Source organism: Saccharomyces eubayanus, chromosome II (assembly GCF_001298625.1).
Source record: "Saccharomyces eubayanus strain FM1318 chromosome II, whole genome shotgun sequence".
In the NCBI taxonomy this organism is placed as follows: Eukaryota; Fungi; Ascomycota; class Saccharomycetes; order Saccharomycetales; family Saccharomycetaceae; genus Saccharomyces; species Saccharomyces eubayanus.
The window spans coordinates 18,569-44,251 of NC_030977.1; the positions used below are offsets into that span (position 1 = coordinate 18,569).

Here is a 25,683-nt window from a genome sequence, read left to right on the forward strand (position 1 = left end):
ATGTTTTCGAGCGCCCCAACAAGCAACGCCTCTATTATAACGTAGTCTCGAGCAGTACTAGTAATATTGTAAAACTCACAGTTCCTAATTAACCTCCTTGCCTCATATCAGAAGAACTGTTCGGTATGAACAATACTGAAAGATCTTTGTATGGCATCCCAATATCTCAGCCGATTATCTTGAGGCACAAAATTAGAGGGATCTCTTGACGAAGTTTCGGCCATTTTTTATTCCTTTCTGAAGTTTTTTCCTGATCCAAAACCTTATCTATTCCTTGGGGGTCAATTCCACGTAGTTAGAACTTGAAAACGTATTGAAATCTATAATTAGTGGTGGCTTTGATGTTCCCAGCAACTTGACTGTCTGGTGCACTGCTTCTATGTTCGCGTACTGCAAAAAATGTATTGTTTGTGATATGTATTATCTTATATGTTCTTATAAGAGATCTTTATCAGTAGTGGTTGCTTCAAAACCCTTTACTACGCTAAAAATGTGGCGATAGCCGCATTACATCAATTTTGTATATATATATATAACGCTGATCATTTGCAAGATTTGTATTTTACTGTTACCAACCGCAGCATTATACCCCAAATATAATATTTTATATGAACGGTAAGTCTATATTTTTACATGCCAATCTGTAACGTATTATTTAGAAGACAGCGATATTTCTTTAAGGTGACAAGCGTTATGGACCGCAGTGTGAAGGGCTTCTGTTGCTGAGTCTGCCTTTTCCTGTAAGTAAAATATTCTTCTTTAAATCCTTTCTTAAAAGCCGGGTAGGACATCCATATCCGCTAGTAGTTTTTTTTCAGAGCTTTTTTAATCCCAGATCACCAAGGTTGTTAAAGCAGTTGCTATAGCAACGTCAAAAACCCTTTTTTTTCTTGGCAAAATTTCTAAAAATTATCAATTATAAAAAGCCGCTTTATATATAGTTGGTTCTTTATATTGGGGTAGCACTGTGAGTTGAGAATAACGAATGATGACGTCCGGGATGCTTGAAAATGTTGGAACAAGATTCAACTATTGTCCATCTATTACTAATATATACGGTGTTAAAAGATGACATAAATTACAAGACCAGTAAGTTAAGATTCAAAGTGTCGTCGAAATTAATGGAAGCTGAAGCGCAAGGATTGATATTGTAATAGGATCAATGAATGACAACATATAAAAAGAGGAACAGAATCATTTATAATATTATGCAAAATTATTGATTTCTTTCTGTGGATTCCTAAATCCATGAGGAGAATCTCTAGTATAATCTATATACGTAATATTATAACATTAAGAAATAATGGAATCCMAAAGATCATCATACAATTTAAATGGTTATTAGTAAGATCGGGCCGAATATTTTTCGGGAGCGTGTGTGGGCCTGTATCAATAGTCACTATCTTGCAATCATGTTTCTCACAGTCAACGAGTGGTGTATATATACATAATATTTTAAAACAAAATTTCTAAAACTTTATGGAGGGTTGGCCGAGTGGTCTAAGGCGGCAGACTTAAGATCTGTTGGACGGTTGTCCGCGCGAGTTCGAACCTCGCATCCTTCAGTACTTTTTATTAGAGCGGAAATAAGAGTTAAGAGATCAGAACAAGTGAGCTCAAATGAAGAGATGCAACTGTTAACACAGTGGAAGTAACAAAAGCATATTCAAACTTTGTTAATAGGGCGGATATTTAAGGGAGTTCAATTTTATACATTTTATAGAAGTTAAAAATATCATTATTAACAGAATATTCAGCAAGTGATCATACCAATAAATAAACGAAATGCTAACTCTTCTTAATACATTTTTTTAATTAGTACACCTAAATGAAATAGGGTCGAAAACTCATTTTATGTATACTTGTATATACAGGAATTATAAATAAACGCGTAACCGCATATCGTACATGAAGAGTTGTATGTTCAGGTGTTGTCTTTACAGAACTGTGCAAACTGTTCCAAGTAATTTTTGTTTTGCTCGCAATTTTGTCTTAAAATCCTATCTGTTGTAGAAGTTAAGATTTGTTCTATTTTTTCGTTATTCGCCACCCATTCCTTTACTCTTGTCCAATCCCTATATCGAGCCTCTTGATCCTCTAGTTTTTCCCTCGCTGCGTAAGGGTCAATTCTAGCATCAGTAATGGTTCCTGTGGCACTCGATCCAGTGTTGCTGAATTTTCGGTCTGTCTCAGCTTTCATTTGCGTTGCTTCTTGATCACAGAATGAAATTATACTGCTCCGTATTTGCCAATTTGGATATAGTTCCTGCTTTAAAAATGCGTCACACTTTTTTTCGCTGATAGAGGAAGGTTTTCTGTAATTGTTCAATTTCTGTCTTATTACATCATCACTACCATGCCTTAAAATCCTTAGAAATGAGTTTATTAAACTTGGATCAACGCATCGTTCTCGTGTGAGAGTGATTGTAGTAGGTGTCGGTTCATCGTTCAGAAAGGTAAGGTTGGAATCGAGTAAGCTCTGAGGTGCAGTAAACGTACGTTCGTTTTCCGCCATATCTGCTTTTGTATTTTTTAGGAATGAAAGCAGAATTATCAAAACTTATAGTTTTTCACTTATAAATGAGTCTACAGAATATCCTTTTAATGCGGGCAAATTTTGCAGCCATTATGTGAAAAGTGAAATATCGAAGTGAGTTCTGCTAAGATGAACACAAAGAAAACAATTCTAGGAAAAAGGCCTGCTGTTTCGAACACAAACGATTAAAACTTCTGATCACAGAGGCTAGGACTCATACGGCAATTAATCGGACAAGAAAAAATGTAAATGTAAATTTAGTAAGACAAAAAGTATATACGAACTAAAAACCCACGGCATTCTTCATGAGGTCTCTTCCCGTTTCTTCCATAGCGTCATTCATAGTTTGGCCCATCGTGGTTGCGTAATCATTGATGGTGGTTTCCACTGTGTCTAGACGTGTTTCAACTGCTCTAGTTACACTCTTAAGAACACCATATCCACCGCTTTTGGCCTTATTTCTCACAGGTTTGGCGTACATGTGTTCACCGTTCCCAACAAACGATTTTTCGGTTTTGCTATTTCTGCCGTCAGATATGGTTCCTTGAGCAATAGCACTCTCCTCATATTTTGATTCGGGCCTTTCGATACCGCCAAGTAGTTCATCAAGTTGATATGGAGTGCAATAAACAGTTCCTCTTGCCCATTGTAAAGAGTTAACTTGGGGTCTGTAACTAATTTTCAGATCAGGGTTGTATAAAGTATCAATAGGGGTAGATTGTGAAGTATCAATATTGGAGTTTGTTCCGGTGGCGCTTTCGTCAATTACTGAAATTAAAGATGCTTGGAATTTACCGTTGCGAATCACTATATCACCATTTTGCAGTACAGAAGAATTTTCAATATATTGGGCAGTTACGGGGATTGGGCAGTGTGCGTTTTTGACTTCCTTAAGCTCAGGTACCGTCAAAATTTTTATATCTCCGTTAACTAGTAAGGCAATCATAATAGTTGCGAGCTTGCTCTCTCCCTTACTATTTAAAATCGGAATAAACGACAATCCACTGGCCGCAATGGGACATTTGAACAGTACATGAGTATCTTTAGATTTACCTGGTGATATCAGGCGAATATCAGCTGCACCACTGGATGTGGCAAAACCAGGTATTGGGACCCCCTTACTTAAATCTTGCATCTTCTTAATGGTAGCACAACAACTGTATCCAGTTTCTTTCGCAAAAGAGTCGATCTTCGCAATTCTGCCTTGATTATTGGTTTTCATTGCATCAATATATTGAACCTCGAATCTACCACCAGCTGCAGGTAGTATCTTGAAAGTCAAAATTTCTCCGATATTGGTCCCGCAAAGCATCAAGATACTAGAGTAGCCATCGTTTCCATATTCCATGACACAGAAGTGAACCGCAGAAACGTAGGAGCTACCAGCTTTAGATATTAACCTAATGTTCTCATTAAATATAATAGCAGGGCCTCTTCTGTCCAGTAATATAAAAGTCCCCTCATTATAACCGATAGCAACGAATCCAATGTTACTATTCATGACCGTTGACACTACGCCTTTTTTAGCATGAATCACTGTACTCGGCATAAACCCTTGTTTAACGTTTGAGGGACCTCTATCTCTGACATCGACAAGAATAGTGTTCGAATCATCTAGTGAAAATCTGCTGAATTTCAATTCCAAGGCGTCACTCCTGTGTGAATGTCCGTAAAATCTATTTGTTTCGAATTTGAAAAGAATTACATCACCAACTTCGGATGCTACCGCTAGTTCCAAAGTTTCTGGTGCGAATGAAATATTCTCTATAGCCAGAGTGGCACCTCTATTGAGCACTTTAGCAGTATTCACTTCAAACACGGCATTGTCAGTTACTTCACTATGTGAAGCGTCCCATATTCTAACTGACCCATTAACATGGCCAGTCAGTAAAGCAGATCTGGTTTCATGGTTTCTAATATGTCTCATCGCAGGAATCCCGCCTTTAAGAAACGAATCACTTTGTGCGCTTGTCATCATTCCTAGCCACAATTTTTTTGGGACTGACTCAGCTACAGAGGTGGTAACTGTTGGTCTGACCCAAGCTAAACTTCGGGGAAATATCGAGGCCCTAGAACTGAAAGATCCTGTTGGATATATTAATGTTTCAAGTTCACCGTCTTCCAAAAGCAATAGAATAAGATTTGTATCATGGCCGCCACCAAAATATGGCGAACCCTTAGGCAAAGGCAGGAAGTTTATAAGGGGCGCCTTGCCGACAAATGAGAATAGCTTTTGCTGTACCGGTTTAGCATAGTACTTGCTCATTGCATCGAACGATGTAATAGAATACATAGGTGTGCCGCCCAAGTCGATCATTATTAGCCCCTGTGGGGAGCCGAGATTGTTTGTAGCCTTTGTTGCAATCAGTAATGATGTATATTCAGGATTACGCTGGCAAAGCCATGCAACTTTGAGAATGGCTGGACTTTCTCTCAAGGAGTCATCTTTTGAAGTGGAATTTGGGAAATTCACGTGTGTTTCGAATATACTTCTCGCTTGAACCAATTTACCACTGCTGACATCCCAAAACACTAAAGAATTATCCTCATGGACGGTTAAAATATGTAACGAATTTGGGTGGTAAAGTGATTGAATGACCTTCGGCGTCCTTCTCTTTTCTATATTTGTAGATAGGTCACCGCCTGGTGCGTATGGTTCTAGTTGATAGTAGAAATGTTGTTTAATAGTAGCATCTACAAATGAATATATGACGGTGACATGCTCATATGATATCAACACTGTTCCTATATCTCTGGGATTCCACTGAATAGACACAATGGGTGATAGTCTCTCTTTTGGTAAAAACATACTTTTTTGGAAGTTCTCAATTCTCAGTTTAGACATTTGGTTTCTATCCACATCATATATCATTACTGACCCAGTTTCAAGACCGATCAGCAGCCAGTCTAGCGATGGATCCGTTTCGATACAGGTGATTTTGTTTGGGCAAAAAACAGTGGTCAAAACTTGTTTGGAATATACTGAAAGAATCAATACGTTGTTTTTATCATCTACAGCTATCAAATATATTCCCTTAACAAACCTCATGTCCTTAATTTGAGCCCTATTTTTTAGCGTGAATACCACTTCGATTTGTTTTTGGCCATAGATGTGTATTTCGCCTGCGGTAGTAGCAACAGCCAGAAGACTTTGGGTATAGTCAAACGTAGTAATAATTATCCGTCCATTAATACCATACGTAGTTATCCTTTTAGCATCAAAAACTTTAGAGTCGATACCATTTGAGACATCATGAACTCTTGCGGATTTGATTGCATTTGACACATGTTTTAAACGTCTGCTTTTTCTAAACATCTATTAAACTCTTATTATTATCCGATTAATGCCTCTGTTGCTCTCCATATGTAAGGTGTCTTGCAGTGAGAGTATGTTATGATGAATACTCGACTATTTTCGCTCTTTCTGAAATATTCTCTAATAATATAAACAGAAAGTGGTCATTGTTGAATGTACGGCGTCGCATCGCATCGTCTAAACGAGGTATTTCGTAAGCATCTGAAAAAAATGGTACGAACAAAAAGAAACATCGAGTTTAAAGTCAATAGTTCTATTATGTATATAACAGAATTTCATCAACATCCTCTCTTCATGATGAAGTAGAATAGTTCAACTCTTCTACTCGGATACCCTATGTAAAGATCTAAATAAATTATACCCTTCGTAGTCCCCTCATAAATCCAAATCATCTGGCATAAAGGAAAATCCTCTAAACTCCTCTTGCTGGCCAGTGGTTAAAACAGATGGCAAGGGTGTAAGTGTTGGCGGTGCCGAGGTGAACTCTTGTTCAAAATATGATGTGTCTTCGGGCGATTTGATTTCCGGGATGTATGGTGGCTTGACACGAAGATTTAAGATGTCTTCAAAATTGATGTTGCGGAAGAATGGTTCTTCCATAACTTCAGCGGCATCTCTTGGCCCAGCCCCTAGTCTTTTTTCAGGATCCTTAGTTAAGAGGCCCTGAAATATTTGTACTATCTCACCTGCCATATCTATTGGATATAGTGGTTCATCGGTTAGGATGGCATTGAAAACCTCATCCTCATCATCGCCTGAAAATGGTGATTGGCACAATAGCATTTGATATAGTAATACTCCAAATGCCCACCAATCTACAGCTTTGGTATATTCCTGCTCCTTTAAGATTTCAGGTGCCATAAATTCCGGTGTACCACAAAATGTGGAAGTCTTATTACCATACCACATTTCATCTTTACATAGCCCATAATCGGCAATCTTTATATGACCTTCTGGAGTCAACAAAATATTCTCCAATTTCAAATCACGATATATCACACCGTTGTCGTGGAAATATTTCAGAGCTAATAACACTTCGGCAGCGTAAAACTTGGCTCTTCTAACAGAAAGCCTTTGGTTTTGAACGTGCCACATCAAATCCCCACCCCCAATAAATTCCATGGCAAAATAAATACGGTTCTCGGTTTGAAAGGAACAGAATAGATTAGTCAAAAATGGATGCTTAGTCTTGGTAGCTAATAAGAACACCTTTTTTTCCGCTCTGGCACTTTCGATATCATGATTTTGAATAATGTTGTCCTTTTTCAAAACTTTTATGGCACATATTCTGTCAGTATTCTTTGATTTAGACAAGATAACCTTACCAAAATTACCTTTACCTAAAACTTTTAATAATACAAAATTATCCAATGACACCTTACGGCGCTTAGCGGCTTTCTTTTTCAGTTTGCCGCCAGAGCTGGCTTGTGATTTCTGAGGAGATTGGTGATCAGTAGTTCTGGAGGCATGGGTACTTGTAGGAGCTAAAGACACAGTTTCTTGTATTACTTCTTTAGAGACATGGTCTTGTTCGATTTGAAAAGTCTCGCTATTCATATCGCGGAACGGATTTGTGTGTGAAGAATCAATTGTCAAGTCCGCATCACGAAACTCGTTTCTATCCTCCCAATCAAGTTGCTGTTTAGTTTCTAGATCTATATGATCGACTTCCGTGTCCTCTGGTATGTCCCTGTTGTCTTTATTTATTTCGCGATCCATTTCGTCACGTTGGGCCTTCCACTGTTCGAGTTCATCCCTCATTGATTCATCTTTGGATTCCCACGTTTGGCTTTGTTCGATAGACAAGTCATTGAGTTCGGTAAAACGGTTGTTCAATGTTGGATCTAAAGTTTGTTCTTGTGGTAAAAGTTCAGCGGACTGTTGGGCACCCTCTGTAAAATTCAAATAAGCCTCGTTCTCATCAATGAATCTATTCAATTTATCATGTCCGCCTGTTTTTAATGGAATTCTTTCATCAATAATAGGTTCACGCTGCCTCGTCGGAGAGTCTCTTTCCGCTTTTTGGGGCGAAGGGGTTTTACTTTGCTTTCTTGGTTGGGGCGGTAAGGGAGCGTTTGTTCTATCTATAAATTTAGTTGGAGATCGATCACTTCCAATAGCAGTAGAAGGTGATGATCCGGTATGGGATGGAACTGTTTTCTTCTTTTTTTCTTGGCTACGCTTTGTGTTCTGAATTGTTTTCAAAATTTTATTGGCCATTTCCATGGACATACCACAGAAATCGGGAACTAGGTGAGCACATTGAGCGTGGCACATTATACCACACTCAGAACATTTGCGTACTTTATGTCTACCCCAGGGTAAAATATACCCACAGTGGCAGCACCACTTCGTACCACGATTTGAAGTTGGCACAAATCTATGTGGAATACGATGATTTAATTTTGCTTCATCTGGATCTGTATCAGTAGAAGTTTTAGCAATACACTTAGTGACAACATTGGTGTAACATTTTTTATGACATAAAAATTTACAGTCTTGGCATTGAAACCCAGTATACCGTAGAAAATCCCCGCAATATGCGCAGCACATAATGTTGTAAAAGGATTTTTGTACGAAATGATGGCCATGCTGCTCAAATATCTCCTCTTTCCTGTTGATGATAGCACCATGACGATGTAGGCCACCCACTAAGTGCTTTTTTTCAATTTGAGAAGACTTGTGGAACCCTAACGTTAATAATATTTGGCCAGATGGCTCTAAAACAAACCACGAGTTCGTACTAATTTGGCCAGTTAGTGCATTGTCTTCCTGTACATTTTTGGTCAAGGATGACTGAATGGCCGAGTTGGAGTTAGTGGACGTTAAAGTACTCCCCTCCTCATTAGTTAAAGATGAACTGCTGTTAATATTTGATGCGTTAACCCAGCCCTGTTGCCCATTTGTTTGTCCAGCCTTTTTCTTACGAATTTCTTCAGCGATATCTGAAAGCAGTAACCACATCACTGCGACTGGAATCAACGAATCGTTCACCTTATCATAAACGGTAATTTCAATTTCATTCCCCTTTTCAACTGAAATTTGGAAGTCTTCACTCCATCTGTCATTTCTGGAAGGCTTTGTCCTAGCCTTGATTGTATCGTCGATCTTTACAGTAACATAACTTTCCGGTTTTCTGGCAAACATAGGCGACTGTATATGATCAACGTCTCTAATTGCAGTTATCCCGATAGTCAGGACGCCTGTTAATTGTTTTCTTCTAAACTTTGGCTGCTGGTTATCGATCATGTCGTTGCCTTGATGTTTAAATTGGTCAACATCAACATTAATAGCTTRATATTTTTTTAAAGTTTTATTCAACATTTGGATTCTGTATTTAGACTCCATGGCACCCCCTTCTGCTGCAGAACTGCTACGCTGATCACCATCAATTTGGTACAGTTTTGTCAGCTTGGTGTTAGCCTCTTGGTATTGCTTTTCCACTTGCAGCTTGAATTCTAATTGTTGTAACATATACTGAATCTTTTGCGCTAACGAAGGACAATCATACTTCACTAAATCTAAACGAGAAAAGATATGTTCTTCCGGAGATATGGTAGCAAGGAATCCGTATTCTTTAGAATTTCTTTGATCATTATTTTCATCGGCATTTTGACCTTGATGTTCTTGGGTAGTCTTCATTCGTAATTTCTTCAAATTATCCTCCAAGTATTCAAGATTTTGACGTGCCTCTCTAATATTAGTGTTACACTTTTGAATGACCATAACATTGTCAGTTTTCTTCTTGAGGGCGGAAGCTCCCCGAATAATATTCTCTTCGACTGCTATCTTTCTCTGGATATTTTGCTCCAGTTGTGAAAAACTCATGGCAGTTATACTTTCTTTATGTGTAGTCCGTTTTTATATTACAGTACTCAAAAACCTCTATCTGGCTTCTTTTCTAGATTGTTTTTTTTAATGCTTGACTCCACCTACTGGAACTATCTTTTTATTATTCAATAAATAGGGATCGTCAGTAAATATCTCCTATGTAAGTGCAAACGAATAGTTCTGTGTGCGTCAGAAAGGCTCTTGTACCGGTTGCTACTCAATTCCAGTTCAGCAGAATTAAATGCTGATGCGGTCTTAGCTTTTCGAATTACGCCAAAATTTGCTGTTTCAGCCTCGATAAAGGTAGATCAAGTATATTATCCCATGCTTGTCAACTCTTTTCGTCGATTTTTTTCGCCTTTAATACTATGCGGGCTGGGTAATAAAAACACAACCATGTCTCACTAATAATATACTATCCTATTTATTAGGTTGCAAGATTATACATTGAAAGGGGTGGGGGGGAAGAGGGTCAAGAGAGCTTACTTATTGTATGGTGCTACTTGTTGCACTGACAAGTGCAACCTGGGGTGGGACAGACATTGTGTCTGTCAAACCATTCTTCAGCGTGACCCGCATGCATACCATGATTGCAACTTAAACAAAAACTAAACCATTCGTTCAGTTTCAATTTCCTGCTCACTAGTTCCCGGTTAGCATCATCTTGGAAGTCTTCCGGCCGTATTTTGTCCCGCTGTTGTGTCCCGTTGATGACGAAGGGTAGGTTTGACGTTCCCAAAGGCATGAGACAAATAGCACATCTTGGGAAGGGAGATCCACAGTGTGGACAAGAGTATTTATGTCTTGGTTTTTCATCGACCGTTGGCGTTTCGGAGTTACCAGTATTGAATTTTTTGTAATCACTATTAGTTCTTCTATAGGTTTCTCCATTTTTATAGTTCCCACCACCAGTCGATGTCGCACTGGAAGGCGGTGATGCACGAGGAGTGTTAATGTTTTGCTTACAGTTTTGGCACTGTATATATATTTGACGAGGCTTTATATCGGCAGTCAACACCCCAGTTTTTGTTCTCGATAGCTTTGATCTTAAAACATCAAACCTGGCGCGCATAGAGAAGAATTCCCATGATTTGAGCATATCTCTATAAGTTTGTATCCATTCATCCACCCGCTGATCACGGAAATACCGTGGAGAGCCAAAAATCGATATTAGTGCAGCGCTCTGGACGTCACTTGTTTTATTAACATAAGACTGAAGCAGATCGATACCGTTTGGAGTTATCCCTGTAAGAATTAAACCTTCTAATTCACCGTTTTCAATCACCGTGGATGACGTTCTTTCCAAGAAAGTTGTCAAATCTGCATCATTCAAAAATCTTAGAGCCACACCTAGTCGTTCCCTCAGAGATATAGCAGGTTCATAAAGAATATCCCACCAGTCGTTGTCTGCAATAAATGCAAAAATGACCCTCAAATAAGGATCGTCCAATTCAGAGGACATTTTTCTGCACTGCTGCCTCCATGCGTTATTGCCTGGTTGGTCCTTATATGCCAAATAGCCTGCAATAGCGGTGGCAATTAACCTCAATCTTTCCTTCTTTGCGGATCCTAATATCTCCACAGCCTTTGGAATATCTCCAAAAAATACCGCCCATGCGGCAGCCTTTTCATAATGGCCATTTTTCATTATTATGTTATATTTGTCTTCGTAATCGGACCTGGAAAGATCCCATCCTGAGATTATCAGACAAAGTCTCCTCTGTACATATTTCGGTGAATCGGCAACGTTGGCAATAGGAGTGTTGCGGTCTCTATTCTTCCTTCTTAACTTGATGATTTTTTCCATTTCTTTATTGAGCTGTTTGTCAGAGAGAATAGTCTCTTGCCTATATCTGTCTTGATTCGATATTCCGTTAATACCATTCCAAATACCAATTACCCCCTCATATCCTAAATCAAGATCACCAGAAACCATTGTACCATCATCTACAGAGGCTTTCGCGATTGCAATCCATCTCCATGTATTCCTTATATAGGCGTTATTTTGTAGATTTTTAGAAGAGTCGATCATTTCGACCGTATTCATTGGGTCTAAACCGTATCCCAATGACGCTCTTGTTCTCATTATTACACTTATGTCCTTTTCTAACAATTTTTCAGGCTTCCAGAATAGTTCAAACCCACGCTTACTACCAAGGACGTCATTTTCTTCTTCATTTTCTTCTTCGCTCAACTCAGAATATTCAATCTCGTTATTTTGTTCATCATGTTCAGATGGAAAATAATCGTCACTAACGTCTAAATCTTCAAAAGACAAATTTTTTAAGACGGTTTTCACATTTTCTAGATTGGATTTTTCGTGCTCATTGGTGACTCTAATTTCTTCTATTTCAGAGTTCTCGAAATTTGATAATAAGAGAGAGTTTCTATTATTTAGAATAGCCTTGGAGCTTATTTCTGCTATAGGCATTCTGTATATTGTGCCAGATTGTCTCATACAGATTAAACTTGTGCCACAATTACCTTTTGGAATAAAATCGAAAGTGGCGACCCTATCGTACATTGTGTTCGTATCGTGCACCGAGGAAACAAATATATTCTCAACATTTTCCTCCTGGCGACCATTAGCCTCAGTATCGTTATTTTCAAGGGCATAATAGCCTAACCTCCATCTCTTTATGGTATCACCTCTATGCAGAGTTGCAAATTCATTATTTCTAATGCATGACCACCTAAAGCAAGAATTCATGTATTTTCTTGAAGCTGCGCCAGATCCAACCAGTTTTTCAAATGTCAATAAAGGCGATGCAACATTCAAGTCACCGAGTGTAATCTGGTCAGACAACTTTCTTCTATCCCAAATAGCTAGGGTCCCATCATCTCCGTAAGTACTGAATTGCCAATCATTGAATGGGTTCAATTTGATATCATACGTCAATCGAGTGGGATGTTGATAAATCGGACTGGGAGATCGAACATCAATCTCCTTTAAAAACTTTGTACTTGAAGCCAATATGCTTGTATCATTGAGGAATTTTAGAGATACTATGCTTTCGTTTGTACAGTAACTAAACATTGGGTTGATCGTTTCTTGCGAGTCATCATGGTAATTCATGTCCCAAATCTGTAAAGATGAATCATGCTTATTTCGATCAAGCCCCATGGCTATAAGCCCGTTTGTATTTATACCCAGTGAATTTATACACCGTTGCTTTTTGGCTCGCACACGTATGTCATAGTTGGTTTCCGATTCCGTATATCCTATGGTGTCTTTTGCATTTGAAATGGAGCCAACGGAGTTTTCTGCCTGCATTGATTTGCTAACGCCTGCATTTGCTGTAAAACCATCATTATTGGCGTTTGAGCTCGTTAGCACTTGATTTGTCAAAGACGAGAAATTTGATCCGGAAATGTTAAAAATTCTCAAATATCCATTCTTTTCACCAACCCCAATCATACCGATTTCTGACTCTGAATAGTCCAAGCAAGTAATACTACCGAAATCTTTGACGGTGCGTAACTTCATAATAGACTCATCAGATTCATTTTCCGGATCGACTTTATAAAGGGACACTTCATCTCTTGTAGGGTTTACAGAAAGATAATCAATCAGATTATCGTACGACCAATGGGTCACCTTCTTGATGAGGCCCATGTTCTATGGTTCTGTACCTTCATGTCATAGGATTTGCGACTAAGTATGACTTGCGCCATAACTAAAGCCTTATACTATCTTGAAATTTACTATTGCCGTCATGTATGACATATAAAGTAATATATGCGGTTCAAGTTGTCACCTCCATATTATCGGCTATACTATATGATATATGTGTTACAAACCAACGATATTAAGCAGTTTCTAGTGGTGGTATACATTATATACTCTTTTGCCTACAAGCACAATTAAAGCGCATCACATCCAACCGTAAATAATATCAAGATAGACATATGTCCTCGTATACGCTCAAGCGAATTTCATTTCGAATCAAAATAAGTACTAAAGGATTATTAGAAGAGAAACAATAAACTGCTAAATGACAGCGCATACTAAATTCTGTTTTGTTATATATATATTTTTAATTGTTTAATTTTTATTACCTCCTCCAATAAACCTTACGGTGAGACTACTTCCAAAATATCTTTACAACTTCAAAACTTACGATTTATATGATTACATTACTTCCTTTACAACTACGAAAATGACTGAGGCTATATCGATCGAAACAAAAACAGCTATTAAAATCTGTGGTTGCGTTGCTCGCGTTGCGTTTGTATTACTTTTCTTGTTTTTGTTAAGACTTTTCATCACTGGTACGTCCATATGCTATCGTGACCCAAATTCTAGAAGGTAATCTGCAGGGTTAGAATTGTCATCTCCAAACATTAATTTTGCGTTATCCTCGGCCTCGATCAAATCCCCGGATAAAAATTCTTTTAAATCATCATGAATATTTGCGTGTGGCTGTGCTTCCATAGTATTATTGTGGTTTTTCGTTGAATCATATATTGATGGCCCCCAATTGTGAAATTCAGTCTTGATATCCCGTTCATTTGAAGATGAGTCCGGAACGGATCTGATATCTATAATTCTTTCCTCGTTTTTTTGGTTATTAATTGGTCTAGCGTTTGCATGATGGTCATTGGCAAAAGGAGATACAGTGGCGACTGAAATTTTTTTATGTTCTAATTCTTTTATCTTGTTTAGTAAAGCTTTCTTTTTCCTCGATTGTATTTCTAAGATTTCTGCCAAGTACTGTAAATATTCAACTGTTCTATCCAATATGATACCCTTATTCGGCTTAACTTGTTTACCTAAGTCATCATAATTCAATAGAGAGGGCGGAACCAACTGACCAAGCTCTTTTATTTTTTGCTTTATCAGCTCTCTTCTTCTTCTTTCCACAGCGTTATGAAATTCTCTTTTCCGTCTCAACTTTTCGTCTGAGGTTAATCCGGCCAGGACCTTTGGAATACTCCCGGGTCCCATGTTTTCAGTCATATTACTACTTATTGAAGTATGCCTCGTTCTGGGCGTATTTATGCTACCATGTCTAAAGGACGAGGAAAGAAAGCTTCCTGCACGGAATGACGAAGATGGCGATCTAACTTTTGGAGAATATGTAGATGAAACCGATGCTGGGCCCAGAGTTTGTGGGTTATAGGAGAAAGATGATGAATACGTGTGAGGGGTCATCATATCAGAATTAATGCTGGAAGATAAAGAGGAGCTTAGATCGTCAGTTAAGTTGTACATCGTGTCGTCTGCACCGTGTTGGAACAGAAAGTCTTGCGGTAATTCAGCTTTCATACCTTCATGTTGCTGCGATGGTGCATTCAATACCTTCTCCACAGGCGAATCGTAAGACATGGAAAAGGATGTCCTCAAGGGAGCCTGCCCTATGGAAGATATAGAATTCTGAGTGGCAGGCCTACTGCCATGGTTTGTTCTGAACATGTCATCAAGGTAGGACGAATGTGGCTCCCCTTCCTCGTATATGGTCGAGGGCGTAGGTGTTTGTGAATTCGATCTCGCTTGGCTGCCCATCAAGTTGTTATCGTTGGAACTGTGTGTGTTGATGTAGGACAGTTTCTCATGCTGCTGAGCCGGAGTCTCGCCACCTGGGTAAGCACTGCCCTGTATTTCATAATCGTTGTTGTGGTGCGCAGTAGGTGCCACTAGGGAAAAGTCCAATGTTTCCTGAAGAATCTTGGTCTGGTTCATCAATTCGTCCAGGAGACGTTGATTCTCAGCCTCGCTATCATTGCCGTTCATCATTCCCTCACAGTCAAAGAAAAAAAAGCGGAGAGTTTACTTTAAGAGAGCAAAATGTTCTGTGGTACGATGCTTGTCAATCGGCAAGATCGGCACAATAATATCGTTATCGCTGTCTTTTGTCGTGTTCACGTAGGACCAAATTTTAGAGTGCAGAAAACGCCTTGTCAGTACGGTGCAGTTTCTGTTCCTTGTTGTGGGAAAAATAGCAATCAATGCAAACACTAGTGTACCAACCTGCAGTAATGTCAACCGATACCGTTGTCTGAGTTCAAGAACACAATCACAGCCCTTCACTCTGCTCAAAAACACTTTTTTAATCACCGTAGCTTTATTATTTCAAAAGTAGCTTACAAAGAGTCACATCCCGCGGAACGACCCGATATCGTGACCCGGGCGGAAAGTGAAAGTAATAAAGAGGGAGTATTGGTCAGGGTCTAATCTTGGGGAAACCAAGAAGAAATTAGAGGATTCGGACATCTGGTTGTGTTTACAGTGTGGGATTTATATTATCTTTATTGTGTTTAGCCGCGTGTTGTTTTTAGAAGCAAAGAAATATGAGTGAAGAACAACCTTCAAGCCAGGTTAACGGTCTGCGTGACTCGTTGAATAGATGGAACCAAACAAGACAACAAAATTCGCAAGGTTTCAATGAGTCTGCCAAGACACTGTTTTCGAGCTGGGCGGACTCCCTGAACACTAAGGCCCAGGATATATACCAGACATTGCCTGTGTCTAGACAGGATCTGGTGCAAGATCAGGAGCCGTCGTGGTTCCAGTTGTCAAGAACGGAAAGAATGGTGCTCTTYGTGTGTTTCCTGCTGGGTTCAACTGCATGCTTCACTCTTTGCATCTTTCTCTTCCCCGTTTTAGCTACCAAGCCAAGAAAGTTTGGTCTATTGTGGACGATGGGTTCCTTATTGTTTGTATTTGCATTTGGGGTGCTGATGGGGCCACTAGCTTACTTTAAGCATCTGACTTCCAAGGAAAGATTGCCGTTTGCCGTTTTCTTTTTTGCCACTTGCTTTATGACGATTTATTTTGCAGCCTTTGCCAAAAGCACCGCGCTCACTATAACGTGTGCCGTTCTGGAGCTAATTGCTGTCATATATTATGCAATTTCTTATTTCCCGTTTGGTGCGACAGGTTTGAGGATGTTGAGCTCCGTTGGTGTCAACTCCGCGAGAGGTGTCCTACGCATATAATCAAGTATTCATATTGCATAAATGTGTGTTGTATTGGGTTCATGAAATGGAAAAATAATATTTATACTATATAAAACAACGAAAACAAAACTTTATAACCTAACCTAATAAAATAGCATGTAACAAAAAAGGAAAAGAGTAAAACATGCCACTGTTCTATATAAATAATCACCTTGAAGCAATGTAAAGCATATTAGAGAGAAAGAAAAAAAAGAAAAAGACAAATTCTACTCCTCGTCGCTCATCAAAGGCACTATCYCCTCATAACGTGGTGGCTCGTTCAATAACTCGTTACCACGAGAAATTAATGATTCTGCCGAACTCGAACTAACTATTCCATCTTTTTCTTCGTCGTCTTTTACACTTGATAGGGTGTAACCCTTTTTGAAAAAAGCGTTCGAACTGTCAGCTTTCTCTTCAGAGAAAGAGTTTGAATTTCGTATGGTGGCATCCCCATACCCTTGTGATGAGCCGTTTACTGGTGAAGAGACATTCGACACATTGATAGGTGATGGTGTGCTCAATAATCTATCGAGGTTGTTGAATCTTGACCTATCGTTGACTGATGTGGCTCTTGCCCTGGCGACGCCCTGGCCGCTGTTGTTAGAAGCAAACGCGGAATTTGTAATATTTCCGTTCATTGCATTACCGTTCGAAATACTGTTACGGTTAGTGTTCATTAAGCTACTCTCGTCATTGGATCCTGATGGCCCACTAATAGACGTAGTTCTTGATAAGTTCAACTGCTGAATGGATAGTAAATCAGGGTCATATGATGCCATGATATTAGGCGATCCCATTGGAGAAACGATGGGGGAAGCTGGAACAGATATGGCTTCTTCGAAAGTTGGTGGAGGTGGACATGTGTTTCCAAAAAAATCATTATTCACACTAGCAGGAGTGTGGTTATTTTGGCCGTCCATTGTAGCCATGTCATAAGTGGGTAGTTCCATATTACCACTGTTACATAGCTCAGATACGAGGAATATAGGGGTGTCGATCAGTACTTCGTAGTGCCTTAATTTGGATGGATTTTCAGGGTCAGGCTTACTTATCCTTAGCATGATCTCTAACTTGTGTCTACAATAGATGTTACTAAAATGTAAACTGTCCAGATATAAACCTCTTTTGGGCTTGTTTAACCGTGTATGTGATTTCACAGGCAGGCCGGAATTGGTCTTGATTCTTGTTTCGTGGAATTTTGAATCATAAACAGTTTTTGCATTTTCGTCATGAGTCTTTGAGTTTTTATGACCTGACAAAAATCCTATCACGCTTGGACGACGATGAGATGGTCCGTTAGTTGGAGCATGTTCGAGATTGGGAATACTTGCATATGCATCAATTCCATAAGGTGGTATTATCTTAGCGGTTCTTTTATCTAAATCTTCATATTTGGGGAACTTCAAATTTGTTTCAATAATTATTGGCTCCGTAATGCCAATTCTTTCCCTTTGGTTGCCTTTAGTATCGCCGTCGTCATCTATGGGACTGTAAGATAAAAGATTATCATTGAACGCATTCTCCACAATTTCTTCTCGTAGCGCCCTTCCACCCTTTTCCTTGGTTCTGATTTCAAACAAGGATAGACTTCTTTCCTTCCTTCTCTTGGAGGCAAAATCCAAATAATAAGGGTTGTACGGGTCTTTGGCGACAGGATCTGTCTGATCGTATTCATACTCATAACCTTTACTGACAAAGGTAACTTTTTCAGTGACACTGACATGAATACGTTTAACATAAACATTTTTGCAAATTGGTGCCAATTTGATCTTTATGGGAACATCGCTATCTAATGACACGTATTTCTGAGCAAAGGAGATTTCGTATGACAAAGAATCTGTCCAGACCCTATTGATATATATCGGTTTATTCGCAGTGGACACTGCAACGGGTGGTGGCGTTCTGATGATTTTGAATGGGTACTCTGCAAAAACGTCCTCCTCGCCAGCTCCTTCGCTTTTAAGTTGATGTGAACTCATATGCAAATGATTCTTTACCTTATGGAATAGGGCATTTCCGATCTTCTTGTGTGCTTGGGCAGATTYCGTTTCGGTGAGTTTTAAGGAAGAGGAAGTAGAGCTTAGCGACGAAGAAGAATCAGGCGATGCGGCTAATTGAGGGGGAATCGGATCTTGATTGTAGAAGCCTTTTTTATTAACTACCTTTGTAGCAAGTCTCAGTCTGTACCCAACACGTGCAGAGGGCAAGTAAATCGTTTCCGGGACATGGTTGGAGAATACGACCGGTACCAAGAACACGTAATCACCAGGTTGGTACAGGTAGTTTTTTTTGGTGTCGATAGTGCCTAGGAGGTCTTGTTTCGTTTTCGTCTTGTCCAAGTAGGTTCTTTCTTCTACGGGTTTGTTTTTGAAAAGTCTCATTTGACGATCGTTGGTGTTATTTTCGATCATCTGGTCATCTGGAGAGATGCTTAACGGTACAAACAAATTGAAATTTTCGCTGTTTAAGTTCCATTTCATCGATGCAGCGTTATAAAATTCTTCGTTAAATGTCTTTGTTGGGGGCACGCCTGTATTCCAAAACACCTTAACCCTCGAACATAGTTCCAGTTGTATGTCGGCAAACCGGGTTTGTTTCTTGACAGATATTATAACGGCTATGCTATACGACACCATGGAGCTGTCGATTTCAACGGACCTTGAAGTGGAATCAGAAGTCAAGTTTGGACGCTCCTCCGAAGTATTCTCTCTCAGAAGTGTGTCCCTATTGGCATTTGCCGCGCCACTTCCTGCGACCTGTGCCGCCGTCGTCGCGGGCAGGTCATTGTTTGTGGGAACAGAACCATTGCTGTCTGGCTGGTCCTGACCATCCAGGAAAAAATCAGCTTCAGCATCGTCTGCTCCGTCATTGAGCCCGTTGAGCCTAGTCAAATACTCGTCGTCGTTCGTGGATATCGTTGGTAAGAAAACGCTTTCGCCGCTCGTGGAGATGGAAATTTTCAAGTCGTCATTCGAAAGAACTGCTTTGGGGCTCAATAGACCTCTAGCGGTTAGATATTCTGACAAAAATTGCTTATTGAATTTTTTTTTCGAGCTAGTCAGTCTTGTATAGGAAGCCGACGATAGGTCGCTCGACACCACGGCCGATGAATTGTGGTCATCGTCGAAATCCAGGACCTCGCTATCCTCTTCAATCTGCGAATAGCGAACGCCTGCGGTCCGAGGGTCCTGATCTACCGACGACCGTCCCAGGGACCGGCGGTTAGTGTCCGAGGTCGAGGACCTCGGAGAGGTGGTGCCGTTATCATTGTTGGGGCCTGTAACGGCGGTAGTGCTATGTCGTCTAGCTTCTTGGGGTAGCTGTTTGTTCTGCTTTTTACCCGAGAGCTGGGCGTCTGTATGGCTGCTTCTGATGTTGAAGTTGGTAGTGCCGTTTTTCACACTTTTGGGCAAGATGGAATTTGAGGTGGCATTAGCGGCTGCACCACCGAGAAACGACGACAGCGCATGCTTGATGGTGGAGGATCTTCTTCGTTGCTGCATGGACCCTGATTTCTTTGTGGGGGAGGCTTGAGAGAGTTGTCCTTTGGAATGGTTCAGATCTGTTTCTGATAAAGAGTGCGAGGAATTTTTCGCCACTGATCTCGATGATATAAAAGGCATGGCCCGATAGGGGTAAGGAAAATCTTGTTTATCCTTCTTTACCTTATAGAAGTTACCTCACCTAAGGCCCCTCCAAAAATATATATAAAACGTGGCTTATCTAAGGGTTACGATTAACCTTAATAGCAGTTAGTCGTTTTCTTTTTTTTTTATTTTTTTCGTCCCTTTTTTGTTCTTTCTTACAAAAATGGAAACGGAAATGAGTAAAAGTGGAGATCCTTCGGAAGAGTCAGAGGCTGAAGAAAGATTGATGATAGGTTTTCGATGCTGCGAGATCAGTGAGTGTTTTGTGTGGTACAACTACAGCACATATGACCAAACCGTTATATATTAAGGGGTGGGAACGATGCGTAGCTTGAGGCAAGAGGAAAGAGGCAAGAGGTGCTGAGGGAGGGGGAAAGGTATTGCGGAAATACGGTGTACTTAATAAGGTTCCGCGGAGCCTGTTTCTTGTGGGAACCTTACTGACGCATGGACTGTCGAAGTAAGACTCTTTGATGGTCATGCTCGTAAAACGGCGAAGTGTCATGTGAGGAAGGCCCAGACATTCCGTAGTAAAACCCGGCGGATCACGTATGGTAGGTATTACGGGATGAGCGGGATTACACGGTGGAAGACAGTTGTTAGGTAGAGGGTTATATCTGGTAAAGAAGCTAGTGCGGATTTTTTTGTTTCGCTTTAGAACTGAGAAGGGCTCGTTCACTTTTATTTTTATAATTCGGTGTGGTTCTTGAGTATTGTGGACAGCGCATAGAAAAACATAAGGTAAAAAAACTTCTTATGTGGCAATGGCATGCTTTTAAACGAACTTGTCATCGCTATACTTCTGTCACATTAGACACACGCTTGAAAGAAAGATATTACTTCAGCGGCTAAACTTGAGTACGAACCATCTTGAAAACCACGATCTGTCCTGCGAAGGATTTATGGGGAGGTGGAATAATGCTGAGGTGGTAACGCAGAACCTCGTGTTCATGCTTTTTTGGATAGTCTTTCTGAGACACCAAACAACGTTGACTTCAACGCTCTGGCATGTGCGCGCTTAATAATATAGCTAATAGCAAGTGTAGCAAGTGTAACAAGTTGAAGCTCCTTCTTTTATAAAATACAAGCGGATTTAGCTCAGTTGGGAGAGCGCCAGACTGAAGAATAAAACTTCGGTCAAGTAATCTGGAGGTCCTGTGTTCGATCCACAGAATTCGCATTTATTTTTTCGTTGCAGTTTTTTTTCGCACAGCACGTTTTTTTTCCTGCTTTTAGGCCCGTTTCTCCGCGCTGATTGGTCGCCCGGGTGATGCGGCCGCGGTGGCTTCTAAGCCAATCAGATCCCTTTAAAACTGGGCCCGGTGCTCTCCTGCCCCTTCACGCCTTTTACGCCTTTTTTGAATCTTGTATTTATTATAGTTGTTATACATGGTACATATCCAAACCCACATTCGCTCTTTTTCAGTCGACTTCTTGAAAAGAAAAACCCTTCCTTCTACGAAAGCAGAGATTTTATACTGTCATAGCTCTTTCAATTGATCTTGTTAGATTGTTTTCATTCTTCCTGCTTTTTCCATTGACGTTGTTACTCCCTCTCTTTTTTCGTTTTTAATTGATTTCTCATATATTCCCAAACAAGGCATATATACTCTAGGTCAAACAAAGAAAGAAAAGAAAAGAAGACTCTCATTACACATACTCGAGAAAGTTTTTTTTTTTCCCGCTGCGAACCATTGGTACATAACAGATTAATCGTTCAGCCCTCGTAGCAATCACAATAGCAATAATAACGCACATACAATGATGTTAGCTCGTACTGCTGCTATCCGTTCTCTGTCGAGAACTTTACTGCACTCCGCCAGAGCCGCAAGACCTGCCGCTGGTGTTGCTGCTTTGGCCTCCGCCAGAAGATTGGCTTCCACCAAGGCGCAACCCACAGAAGTTTCCTCCATTTTAGAGGAAAGAATCAAGGGCGTGTCCGATGAGGCCAACTTGAACGAAACCGGTAGGGTTCTTGCCGTCGGTGATGGTATTGCCCGTGTTTTCGGTTTAAACAACATCCAAGCCGAAGAATTGGTCGAATTTTCCTCCGGTGTCAAAGGTATGGCTTTGAACTTGGAGCCCGGTCAAGTCGGTATCGTTCTTTTCGGTTCTGACAGACTGGTCAAGGAAGGTGAGTTGGTTAAGAGAACCGGTAAGATTGTCGATGTTCCCGTTGGCCCAGGCCTTTTGGGTAGAGTCGTTGATGCTCTAGGTAACCCAATTGATGGTAAGGGACCCCTTGACTCCGTGGGTCGTTCAAGAGCTCAGGTCAAAGCCCCAGGTATCTTGCCAAGAAGATCCGTCCACGAACCGGTCCAGACCGGTTTGAAAGCCGTTGACGCGTTGGTCCCTATCGGTAGAGGCCAAAGAGAACTGATCATTGGTGATCGTCAAACCGGTAAGACCGCCGTCGCCTTGGACACCATCTTAAACCAAAAGAGATGGAACAACGGTAACGACGAAACCAAAAAACTTTACTGTGTTTACGTTGCCGTCGGACAGAAAAGATCCACCGTTGCCCAATTGGTCCAGACTTTGGAACAACACGACGCCATGAAGTATACCATCATTGTTGCCGCCACCGCATCTGAAGCCGCTCCTTTGCAATACTTGGCTCCGTTTACCGCTGCATCCATTGGTGAATGGTTCAGAGATAACGGTAAGCACGCTTTGATCGTATACGATGACTTGTCGAAGCAAGCCGTCGCATACCGTCAATTGTCTTTGTTGTTGAGACGTCCTCCTGGTCGTGAAGCCTACCCTGGTGATGTCTTTTACTTGCATTCAAGACTTTTGGAAAGAGCTGCTAAGTTGTCCGAAAAGGAAGGTTCCGGTTCTTTGACCGCCTTGCCTGTTATTGAAACTCAAGGTGGTGATGTTTCGGCTTATATTCCAACCAATGTCATTTCCATTACCGATGGTCAAATTTTCTTGGAAGCTGAATTATTCTACAAAGGTATCAGACCTGCCATTAACGTCGGTTTGTCCGTCTCTCGTGTCGGTTCCGCTGCTCAAGTCAAAGCTTTGAAGCAAGTCGCCGGTTCTTTGAAATTGTTTTTGGCTCAATACAGAGAAGTCGCTGCTTTTGCCCAATTTGGTTCCGATTTAGATGCTTCTACCAAGCAAACTTTGGTTAGAGGTGAAAGATTGACTCAATTATTGAAGCAAAACCAATACTCTCCATTGGCTACCGAAGAACAAGTTCCATTGATCTATGCTGGTGTTAACGGTCATTTGGACAACATTGAACTATCAAGAATTGGTGAGTTTGAATCTTCTTTCTTATCTTACCTAAAATCTAATCACGATGAACTTCTAACTGAAATTAGAGAAAAGGGTGAATTGTCAAAAGAACTGTTGGCTTCCTTAAAGAGTGCTACAGAATCCTTTGTTGCCACTTTTTAATGAATTAAAAAAATGAATATAAGATACGTCTCAAAGAGAAATGTAAATATAGAAATTTTAAAAAAAAATGAAAAAAAAATTACATTGACAGTGAAATTCAACAACATCCCTGAAAAATCTGAATATCTTTAGAGTTTTTTTATTTTGATTATTATATATTATTATTATTCTTATGGTAAATAATGCCCCTACTTTTCTTTCAAGGAAAGTAAGTAACTACTAAAAATTATAAGGAAATATCGCCTTCATGCGATATTTATTTTAAGAGTATTTTTTCTACCTATGCCTTCTCTTTTATCCTATTGTATGCATTGACTCTTTTTTTCTTCTAGTGTTTCTTATAAAAAGGCCCGAATTTCTGGCACGGACGTTGCTTTCAATAATTAAATATTTATGACACTTGAAACATACACGACCTCAAACAAACTATTTCGTCTGTATATGTCTGAATCGGTAGCTGTTATAGGGGCAGGGTTAGTAGGCTGTCTTGCTGCATTGGCATTATCTAAAGAGGGATATCAAGTCACACTTTATGACTTTAGACATGATCCAAGGTTGGACACCACTCAAAATAAAAACTTGAAATCCATCAATTTGGCGATCTCTGCCCGAGGCATTGATGCACTGAAATCGGTAGATTTTGGTGCGTGTGAACGCATTTTGCAAGATATGATTCCCATGAAAGGCCGAATGATTCATGATTTGAGGGGTGAGCAGGAATCTCAATTGTATGGCTTACATGGAGAAGCCATCAATTCCATCAATAGATCTGTATTAAATAATAAACTATTGGATGAATTAGAAAAGACTACAGCAGAGCTAAAATTCGGTCATAAGTTGGCCCGAATCGAATGGACCGATGACAAGCAAATATGTCATTTTGCTGCTGAGGAAGATTCGAAGGTACCAAATATAGAAAAATTCGACTTCATCATAGGTTGTGATGGTGCTTACTCTGCTACAAGATCACAGATGCAACGTAAAGTTGAGATGGATTATTCGCAAGAATACATGGATTTACGTTATATTGAGCTTTATATCCCCGCCACCAAGGTATCTAAGCAGGAGTATGGAGGGAATTTTGCCATAGCGCCCGACCATTTACATATTTGGCCTCGTCACAGGTTCATGTTAATTGCTCTGGCCAACAGCGACGGCTCGTTTACTTCGACATTCTTTGGGCCTAAAGATCAAATTTCAGATTTGATCACTTCAGAGTCACGTGTGAAGAACTTTCTAGTCGAGAACTTTCCTGATATTGTAAATATTATGGATCTGGACGACGCTGTAAAAAGGTTTATCACATATCCTAAGGAGAGTCTTGTTTGCGTGAATTGTAAACCATACGACGTTCCCGGTGGGAAAGCCATCCTACTAGGTGACGCAGCACATGCAATGGTACCATTCTATGGCCAAGGCATGAATTGCGGGTTCGAAGATGTGAGAATTCTAATGGAACTGTTGAAAAAGCACTCAGGTGATCGTTCAAGTGCCTTTGTTGAGTATAGTCAAACAAGACACAAAGACCTTGTTTCTATTACCGAACTGGCAAAGAGAAATTACAAGGAAATGTCACATGATGTTACGTCGAAGCGTTTCTTGTTTAGGAGAAAGCTCGATGCTCTATTCAGTGTCATGATGAGGGAAAAATGGATACCTCTGTACACAATGGTATCCTTCAGGTCCGATATTTCGTACTCCAAAGCGTTAGAAAGGGCTGGGAAACAGACCCGAATCTTGAAATTTTTAGAATCTTTGGCAATCGGGATATTATCCGTCAGTAGTTTCAAGCTTTTCAAGTTTTTGGCCAGAGAGCGGTCCTAGATCAACGGGCTCTTTTCGTTTGTAGTGGTTTAGCAAGAGCTACTTAGATTAGGTGATACATTTAAAAAGATACATAGTATGTTATTATGATCACGCTGAACGGTAAAGTACGCGCTTCCATTGTTTACCTTTTAGTAATAATGTAAAAAAAACCATATAGATCAAAGAGTATATATTTA

General features: G+C 40.1%; 9 protein-coding genes and 2 non-coding genes across 11 annotated transcripts; 5 read left to right on the plus strand and 6 right to left on the minus strand.

Moving 5' to 3' along the window:
* Nucleotides 1–1,481: 1,481 nt before the first annotated feature.
* Nucleotides 1,482–1,565, plus strand: DI49_0081. Its single transcript has one exon. It is a non-coding gene; the product is annotated as a tRNA-Leu (tRNA).
* A 359-nt stretch (nucleotides 1,566–1,924) lies between these two features.
* Nucleotides 1,925–2,515, minus strand: MIX23 (Mix23p; the record flags this gene model as incomplete). Its single annotated transcript, XM_018363335.1, has 1 exon — nucleotides 1,925–2,515. The coding sequence occupies one exon, from the start codon at nucleotides 2,513–2,515 to the stop codon at nucleotides 1,925–1,927; it is 591 nt and encodes a 196-aa protein (XP_018223464.1).
* Nucleotides 2,516–2,819: 304 nt separating this feature from the next.
* Nucleotides 2,820–5,852, minus strand: SRO77 (putative Rab GTPase-binding protein SRO77; the record flags this gene model as incomplete). Its single annotated transcript, XM_018363336.1, has 1 exon — nucleotides 2,820–5,852. The coding sequence occupies one exon, from the start codon at nucleotides 5,850–5,852 to the stop codon at nucleotides 2,820–2,822; it is 3,033 nt and encodes a 1,010-aa protein (XP_018223465.1).
* Nucleotides 5,853–6,227: 375 nt separating this feature from the next.
* PKC1 (protein kinase C) lies at nucleotides 6,228–9,680 on the minus strand (the record flags this gene model as incomplete). Its single annotated transcript, XM_018363337.1, has 1 exon — nucleotides 6,228–9,680. One exon carries the CDS (start codon nucleotides 9,678–9,680, stop codon nucleotides 6,228–6,230), a length of 3,453 nt encoding a protein of 1,150 aa, XP_018223466.1.
* Nucleotides 9,681–10,182: 502 nt separating this feature from the next.
* SEA4 (Sea4p) lies at nucleotides 10,183–13,299 on the minus strand (the record flags this gene model as incomplete). Its single annotated transcript, XM_018363338.1, has 1 exon — nucleotides 10,183–13,299. One exon carries the CDS (start codon nucleotides 13,297–13,299, stop codon nucleotides 10,183–10,185), a length of 3,117 nt encoding a protein of 1,038 aa, XP_018223467.1.
* Nucleotides 13,300–13,968: 669 nt separating this feature from the next.
* Nucleotides 13,969–15,420, minus strand: RTG3 (Rtg3p; the record flags this gene model as incomplete). The annotated part of the gene is made up of 1 exon (XM_018363339.1): nucleotides 13,969–15,420. The coding sequence occupies one exon, from the start codon at nucleotides 15,418–15,420 to the stop codon at nucleotides 13,969–13,971; it is 1,452 nt and encodes a 483-aa protein (XP_018223468.1).
* Nucleotides 15,421–15,974: 554 nt separating this feature from the next.
* Nucleotides 15,975–16,622, plus strand: SFT2 (Sft2p; the record flags this gene model as incomplete). The annotated part of the gene is made up of 1 exon (XM_018363340.1): nucleotides 15,975–16,622. One exon carries the CDS (start codon nucleotides 15,975–15,977, stop codon nucleotides 16,620–16,622), a length of 648 nt encoding a protein of 215 aa, XP_018223469.1.
* Nucleotides 16,623–16,849: 227 nt separating this feature from the next.
* Nucleotides 16,850–20,248, minus strand: ECM21 (Ecm21p; the record flags this gene model as incomplete). Its single annotated transcript, XM_018363341.1, has 1 exon — nucleotides 16,850–20,248. The coding sequence occupies one exon, from the start codon at nucleotides 20,246–20,248 to the stop codon at nucleotides 16,850–16,852; it is 3,399 nt and encodes a 1,132-aa protein (XP_018223470.1).
* Nucleotides 20,249–21,359: 1,111 nt separating this feature from the next.
* On the plus strand, nucleotides 21,360–21,452 carry DI49_0089. The gene is given in 2 exon segments: nucleotides 21,360–21,397; nucleotides 21,416–21,452. It is a non-coding gene; the product is annotated as a tRNA-Phe (tRNA).
* Nucleotides 21,453–22,033: 581 nt separating this feature from the next.
* Nucleotides 22,034–23,680, plus strand: ATP1 (F1F0 ATP synthase subunit alpha; the record flags this gene model as incomplete). The annotated part of the gene is made up of 1 exon (XM_018363342.1): nucleotides 22,034–23,680. One exon carries the CDS (start codon nucleotides 22,034–22,036, stop codon nucleotides 23,678–23,680), a length of 1,647 nt encoding a protein of 548 aa, XP_018223471.1.
* A 393-nt stretch (nucleotides 23,681–24,073) lies between these two features.
* BNA4 (kynurenine 3-monooxygenase) lies at nucleotides 24,074–25,504 on the plus strand (the record flags this gene model as incomplete). Its single annotated transcript, XM_018363343.1, has 1 exon — nucleotides 24,074–25,504. The coding sequence occupies one exon, from the start codon at nucleotides 24,074–24,076 to the stop codon at nucleotides 25,502–25,504; it is 1,431 nt and encodes a 476-aa protein (XP_018223472.1).
* Nucleotides 25,505–25,683: the final 179 nt, after the last annotated feature.